Here is a 7,936-nt window from a genome sequence, read left to right on the forward strand (position 1 = left end):
TAAAGACAGACTCATCTTTTTTCATCTTCCAGTACATTACAGCATTGGGGATTTGGAGAACTTGCAAAGACTTGTACCCCGAGAGGGAACTGGGACTTCCCTAGAACCTCCCTTTCTCTGAATCTGCTGCATCAAAAGCATTGATCTGACTGTAATGATTCGTCTTCTATAGAACGGTGGTTTCCTGTCGTTTCTTTTCAGCTGCCTTTCGCTGGTCATTTTAAAACCTAGTTGTTTGTCCTGTTTTGGTTGTTTATACTGGTATCATCTCAAATCACGTCTGAGTGTGATGGACCTGGATCAGCTTTCATCCAGGCCTGGATGCCCTCATTACGCTGCTGCATCAAAGCTTTGCTGAGGAAATTGTGTCAATTTAATGGGCCAAAGTTTGAAAGGTAGCGAGACACTGATGAAGGAGATTGTCCAGGGGATTCTGGGTAATGTTGGAGGGCAAGTTTTGGAGAAGAATGCTTGATCCAATGCTAGGAAGAGCAGATGTGCAACGCTTCACTGATGATAATATTCCAAGTAATATTATTTACAGTTTTCTATTTCACAAAACCGCCTGCTGTGTGTAACCTACCGTCTGCGAGAAAAAATTGGTTCACTTGGGAGAATGAAGTCAACATGAGAAGAGGAAGTATGTAGAAACAAGTGTTGCGACATATGACTGTTTTTCTCTGAACAGGAATAGGAAGTATGAAGCGGACAGGAAAAAACAATTCCTCATCTCAAAGCAACAGATCTGCTGCGACAGACTAAACCACAGGAGCTTGCTATCTTTTATGCAGCTGCAGGTGCGCCCACAGTGGATGCACACCATTCTTTGTAGACAAGTTTGAGGAGCTCAATAAGAGAGTAAAGATGAGTGAATCACTGGAGAAGACTACAGACTGCCCCTCGCCACCTCTTAAGGATGACCTCAGCTCGGATCCCGAGAGAGGGGATGTGACGGGCTCAAGCGAGTTACGTTGGGAGGATGGAGGTCTCCCGGTGGAGCTGCAGAAAGGGATGGAGACCCTCCGAGTCAATAGAGAGCTGACCGATGTGATACTGAGTGTTGAAGGACATGACTTCCCTTGCCACAGAGCCATTCTCGCTGCCGCCAGCCAGTACTTCAGGTAAAATAATAATCAAGCGACAATCAAATCTCAAATTCTTGCAGTTTTATTGAATGTCTGTGTGTATGTCTAGGGCCATGTTTTGCAGTGGTCTGAGGGAGAGTTACGAGGAGCGTGTGGAAATGAAAGGGTTGGACAAAGGGACCATGAACACCCTCCTGCAGTACACATACACCAGCCGAGCACTCTTCACATACTCCAATGTTCAGAAAGTACTGGAGGCAGCCAGTCAGTTCCAGGTAAACTGAACCAGTGCTCATATAAAACTGTCATTATTTTACTCGACAATAATTGAGCATATCCTCGGTAGACTTGAACATTAAACCGTGCTAAAAAGTTGTTATACCCCCATTGATCAACCATCAAAGCACAAATAAAGTACAATTTATCTTTTTTATTTACATTAGGATTAGAAAACATGTGCAGACTTAACTTTATAAGAATCTTCATCTAAAACCTGCCTAGAGAAGTCACTGGTGGCACCATTGTGTTGTTTATCTGGGGTATTTTACTGTTTTAACTAACACAGAAATCCCCCAAAACCTCTGTGCTCATTTCTCTTCATATCTCTCTATATATATCTATATATATGTCTATACCGATAACTATATCAATATCTATGTCTATACCAATATCTATGTCTATATCTCTATCGATATCTTTGTCTACATCACTATCTATATCAATATCAATATCTATAGCCTATCAAATCATGTGAAACATCAAGCATGACAGAAGACTTTAATAAAAGGAGAAATGACAAACACAACAATGTAGAGGACGGCTGATTTAATTACGTCTCCACGCGGCTGTGGTGTAGAACCATGTTTCAAGTCTCCGCGTTAGCTTCATTCAGAGCAACGATCATCTCATTGAAACACGTAAAGGGAAGTGAAAGTTGCCTACATGTTTACACTTAGGAAGAGTTTTCCATAATGGCTTAAATTAACACCACAGCTGTGCCACGTGTTTATGTGTGCGTCTTCCTCTAAACTGAGAGCCAATTTGGGTTTCAGATCGTGCAACGTGATGTTTCGAAATTCCGTAGAGACTTTTTTTTTAAAAAAAAAAGTTTAAGCAGAATTTCATCTCGGTCCCCTGAGACTTGCTTTTTTCCTCCCCCAAGAACCTACTTCAGGCAACACGAGATAAATGTATGACATAATTCATACCAGATTTATGTCCTCGCAGCTTGAGTTATTATACTTGTCCACACACACACACACACACACACACACACACACACACACACACACACACACACACACACACACACACACACAGCATACTTCAGCTCATATATACATTAACACCTTCCTTTTTGTAGTTCCTGCGCGTGGTGGACGCGTGTGCTGGCTTCCTGAGGAAATCCCTCCATCTCGAGAGTTGTGTCGGGATCCTGAATCTAGCAGAAACCTTCGCCCTGCAAGCTCTGAAGATGAGGGCTGAGGAGTACATCACATGTCAGTTCTCTCAGGTGATCCAGCGGCAGGACTTCCTGGACCTGCCAGGTGACTCACTGGAGAATATACTGCAAAGGGACGAACTTGACGTGAGGACTGAGGAGTTTGTTTTTGAGGCACTCATGCGCTGGATAAGAGTTCAGCAGGATGAGCGCTACCCTTTACTGGCCAGGTTGCTTTCACGTGTGCGACTCCCACTATTGGAGCCAGCCTACTTTGTGGAAAATGTAGAGTCTGATGAACTGATTCGCCGCTGCAGCGAAACGTTTCCCCTCTTGCAAGAGGCCCGCACTTATCATCTCTCTGGCAGAGAGGTCAGTATACGGGAAAAGATGTTCTTTGGTGATACATCAACACCCTCAGCCTGTAACCCCGAGGCTACATGTGGAGAAAGCTATCATTTCATGTGATGTGTAAATGTGTCACTGTATTTTTAGGTCGTCTCTGAAAGAACCAAACCACGATTGCAACACTTTCTATCAGAGGTGTTCCTTATTATTGGAGGCTGCACGAAAGATGAGCGCTTCATTTCCACCGTCACTTGTTTGGACCCTCTCAGACGCAGCAGGCTGGAGGTTGCTCGCCTGCCAATGACGGAAATGGACGATGAGTCCCTAAACAGAAAATGGGTTGAGTTTGCTTGCATAACCTTTTGCAATGAAGTGTACATATCTGGTGAGAAATGTTTGACTTTCACACAAAGACAAGTTTTGAAAGATGAATGATTTACTCGATCGGTAGTTCATTTTACCTAGAACAGTAAGACTAATACATGTTTGTAGGATGAATGCTTTTCAAATGTGAAGGTACCGAATCCATAACAGACCAGAAAGAAAGACACAACAATATATCTGATGTTTTATCCAAGTCAGGAACTGACCCCTCTGCTGTGGTTTCACACCAGCTCAGCCGTAGAGTGAGAAATCTCACGGAGTCAGACAGCTTAATGAACAAGATCAGTGTTTAGCTGCAGTGTGTGACATGAGACTCCTGTTATCGTAGGAGGTAAAGAGACGCAGCATGATGTTTGGAAATATAATGGCGCCCTGGACAAGTGGATCCAGATTGAGCCTTTGACAAATGGACGCTGGAGACACAAGATGGCTGTTCACGGAGGGAAGGTGTACGCACTTGGTGGATTTGATGGTGCTCAGAGGCTGGACTCCGTAGAGGCCTATGATCCCTTTCACAATCGCTGGACACAAGTAAACAAAAAATACATTTATTTAAAAGGGTTGCTTACAGTCTATTTTTTCATATAAAGCTACAATAAAATCCCTATCGATCTACAAATGTGCAGCCAAAATAATACTCCCCCCCAGAAGTATATTTTTAATTACAAACATATGTCTTGATCTTACTCAGAATCTTCTCCACTACTGCGTTAGTTCTCTGTGACACCAAAATGAAGAAAGAGCTAATCAGGAATATTTCGCTTGAAGCTAATGGTACCCCATAGCCGCCAACTGACAACAACAGCAAAACTGTCCAAAAATGTCCCCATATCGTGGCAAATCTTTGTCTTTCTGTATGCTCCATAACCCCAAAACACGTTGATTTATGCTGAAAACAAGCAAACTACAATCCTTCCAGTTTCCCATGTGTGATCAGCTGGAGCATTGAGTTGAACCAGCTCACTCCCACTCGTTCACAGTGCTTGAGCGTTTTTCAAACTGACTTTTTTTAGATGTTTTTGCTGTTTTAGTCAAGTGAGAGTAAAGTAATCTACTCTGCCTCTGATTGGCAAGTACCTGAGTAGAGTAAGATGGATCAGGCCTGCGCCAATCAGAGGAGGCACAGGAGAAGTTCAAAGCCAGTGGGAAAAACATAAAGCACCAGTTTATCTTTAATGGAGGATTTTAAGCGCATAGTACAGATTTGGAGTGGCCTCTGAAGAAACCTTAGGGTATTTACAGACTCCACTTTGGGAATCATAGGAGTAGAGCAGATTATTATGATTGTTGCTATGTAACCCTATTTTTTAATATTTCTTAATCACATGTGTGCATCTTACTTTTTAGGTCGAAATGTCAGGGGCCACTGATTCTCTACAAAGATCACCGCATGTAACACGGCTCACATATTCTATGTTTCCGTGGCTGCAGGTTACGCCTCTGGTGGTCGGCGTGAGCTCCTTCGCTGCAGCAAGCCTTGACCGTTCGATCTATGTGATCGGAGGCGGACCGAACGGAAAGTTGGCCACTGATAAGGTTCAGTGCTGGGAACCTGGGAGCAACTGCTGGGAACTGCGGGCCCCCGTTCCAGTCGAAACTAAATGCACAAACGCAGTCAGTTTCAAGAAGTGCATCTATATCGTTGGTAAGTTTCTGTTTCTTTGTTTGACTTCAAATATGAGGACTTTTATTTCAATTATTATTTAAAAACAGAATCCTGATCGAGCTGCAGTTGCTGTGAAGAGATGTGTATTTTCAAAGAAAGCTTACAGTCCAGTTGCTCATGTGCTCCCAGGTGGCGCCATGAACGCCATGTACTGCTACTCACCTGCGTCCGACTCCTGGACACTGGTGACCCATCTGGTGGAGAGGGCAAGCTGCGCCATTGCTGCCTGTAGCAACAAGCTCTTCATCACGGGGGGCCGGGATAACAAGAACCAAGTCATCTCCACGGTGATGTGCTGGGATGTCGTCACCGGAATGTTAACGGAGGAATGTGTTTTACCTATGGGGGTGTCACACCACGGCAGCGTCACACTCATGAAGTCCTACACACACATACACAAAATAACACCTTCTTCAGAGTGAATGAACGAATGCAATAAATCTGTGTCTTTCTGTATGTCTGCCTTTGAGTTGAGGATCTCAACAACTGTCCATCTGATCGACATCAAACTTGACATCATTGCTGGCAACTCCAGGAAGTGCAGTACGGAGTTTGAGGGTCTGGACTCAAAAACTGTCTAACTTTGTTGACACTAACATGGCCATAGACCGTCGTACCAAACAGGACCTGAGTCACGAGGTCATCTGCCTGGAGAGCTTTGATGGTCTGTGACATCATCTGAACTAAAATAAGACATTAAAGTCAGAGCCCTAAAACCTGAATTAGTCAGTGGGATTTTTCCACGTTACTCAGCTCAACCCACGACCCCTAAAACTACTGGCACTGCAAGAGTTAAAAAAGTTTTACCTGCATTACAGTCATCAAATAATGTTATAGCACCACTGTGTTGAGTCTGATGTCACACACAATTCTTTGTCCTCATATTTCTGTTTTCCTTGACCTGTGTCCTTAAAGAAAGAACAAAATTAATTCAATATATAAGATAACCAAGAAATAAAGTCTCAGTATTACAAATTAAACAATAAGTGAGTCTAAAAGGAAACAAAACTATGTACATCGAAACAGAGAACAAATAAAGACTCGGAACAGCGTAGTTTTCATGTGACGCAATCACATGATGAAAAGCGTCATCGCGCTGCAACAGTGGAACATTGTTGATGAGAAGAGAAAAAAAATGGGGGGTACATGATTGACTTTCAAACACTGCCACCTAGTGGTCAGTACATCAAAATGGTTTGTTCTTCTCTGCCTGAAGAAGTTAAGATAAAAAGTATCAAATTTAAAATCTTAGGTAAAACATTTTTTCAGACAAAAAAATGTAACTAGATAAATCAAAAAATCAGCATATGTGCATCATTAGGCCGTTTTTAGGGGGAGCTGAAGCCTCCCTAAAATATCCTTAAACCCTCCCTAAATAATTTGGTGTTTATATATATATATATATATATATATATATATATATATATATATATATATATATATATATATATATATATATTTTTTTTTTTATTTTTTTTTTTTTACAAAAACGTGCAGACAAATTCAATATAAAGATGCAGGAGAATGAGTTTGAATAAAGAATACATATAACCAGTCATTAAATCGGATCATAAATCATTTGGTTTCCCTTCACTTCACGCTGTGAGGTGGCGAGCCTCCGCCAGTGCTTGGTTATCCGATCCGTTCCACTTGTTCATAGCGAGAACCCCCACGTTCCTGACAGCCCAGTCTACGCTCTCCCCATTCTGATCATTAAAAACCTGGCTAGCACATCAAGTTAAATTGTTAACATGATGCTGATAGCTGTCGCTAGCTGCAAAAAGGGAGCTGAGCTCATTCACCTATGATTATCATCAGTGGAAATAAAAATACACCAATAATACTCACTCCACCACCCCTATTGTCCTGTAGGGGTCAGTGCAGACACCACTATTGTGAGGCAGACAGTCTGATGAGAATTTTATGGAACTCAATCCGGATATAAAATGTGAAAAACTTCAGTCATGTTGTACCATATAAGATTTATTTCACTTGAGTTTTTATTTAGAGAGTCAAGATTAGAAAGTGGAGAAAGCCAAGAGATATATATGAGCCAAACCAATATTTTTGGGGTTCTATTATAATATTATTTTAATTGAGTTTTCTTGTGGGTGGCGCAGTGGTGTAGTGGTCAGCACTGTTGCCTCACAGCAAGAAGGTTCCAGGTTTGAGTCCCGCCTCCATGTTCTCCCTGTTCCTGTGTGAGTCTGCATGTTCTCCCTGTTTCTGTGTGGGTTCTCTCTGGTACTCCAGCTTCCTCCCACAGTCCAAAGACATCAAGAGAGGACGAGGCTGATTGATACTCTAAATTGACCGTAGGTGTGACTGTGAGTGTGAATGGTTGTCTGTCTCTATGTGTTGGTCCTGTGATAGACTGGTGACCTGTCCAGGGTGAACCCAGCCTCTCACCTGAAGGCTGTTGAGATAGGCTCCACCCCCCACGACCCTTAACAGGATAAGTGGAAGAAGATGGATGGATGGATGGATGGACGGACATTTGAAGTTCGACTGTAAAGTCAAAATTCTAGGTCAGGTATTTTATTGTTTCCAAACAACAAACTTGTGACCCTTATCGTCTCTCATAAGGTTTCTAATTAAAATCACCAATTTAATATGGCTCTCTTAAAGGTTTTTTCTAAGTTTTGTTTGGTCAAAGGTCAGGGTCATGATGAGGGAGGACACGCCGCGGTTTATTCAGATTACCGCTTTTTTTAATCCGTATCTTCAATTTCAGTAAATTCTCTGGTTGTGTTGCTCCTTCTAAATTTTTATCTTTTTTTCTTCTCTCTCTCTTTGCACTGATAGAAACACACACACACACACACACACTCACTCACACACACACACACACACACACACACACACACACACACACACACACACACACACACATTTATAGGGTTCCTGAAATTTTCAATCCCTACATACTAGTCTCACTAAAGTTCAAGCATTGTATTTAACAGTGATCATGTCCAACATGTAACCTATTCTGTATTGTGTGTGTTGCTATGG

At 42.2% G+C, this 7,936-nt stretch overlaps 1 protein-coding gene and 1 long non-coding RNA gene across 2 annotated transcripts; one reads left to right on the forward strand and one right to left on the reverse strand.

Annotated features, from left to right (window-relative positions):
- Window positions 1–758: 758 nt before the first annotated feature.
- klhl6 (kelch-like family member 6) lies at window positions 759–6,305 on the forward strand. The gene is made up of 7 exons (XM_086220527.1): window positions 759–1,121; window positions 1,195–1,360; window positions 2,449–2,898; window positions 3,022–3,259; window positions 3,587–3,789; window positions 4,690–4,903; window positions 5,054–6,305. The coding sequence occupies exons 1-7, from the start codon at window positions 865–867 to the stop codon at window positions 5,344–5,346; spliced, it is 1,821 nt and encodes a 606-aa protein (XP_086076653.1). The 5' UTR covers window positions 759–864; the 3' UTR covers window positions 5,347–6,305.
- On the reverse strand, window positions 3,325–5,980 carry LOC147252278 (uncharacterized). The gene is made up of 4 exons (XR_015118739.1): window positions 5,732–5,980; window positions 5,087–5,602; window positions 4,599–4,855; window positions 3,325–3,779 (listed from the first exon to the last, which is right to left on the reverse strand). It is a non-coding gene; the product is annotated as an uncharacterized LOC147252278 (long non-coding RNA).
- Window positions 6,306–7,936: the final 1,631 nt, after the last annotated feature.

The sequence above is a fragment of the Aulostomus chinensis genome, chromosome 12 (genome assembly GCF_037954235.1).
Source record: "Aulostomus chinensis isolate RoL2024-O1b breed Wild chromosome 12, RoL_Achi_v1.0, whole genome shotgun sequence".
Classification (NCBI taxonomy): Eukaryota; Metazoa; Chordata; class Actinopteri; order Syngnathiformes; family Aulostomidae; genus Aulostomus; species Aulostomus chinensis.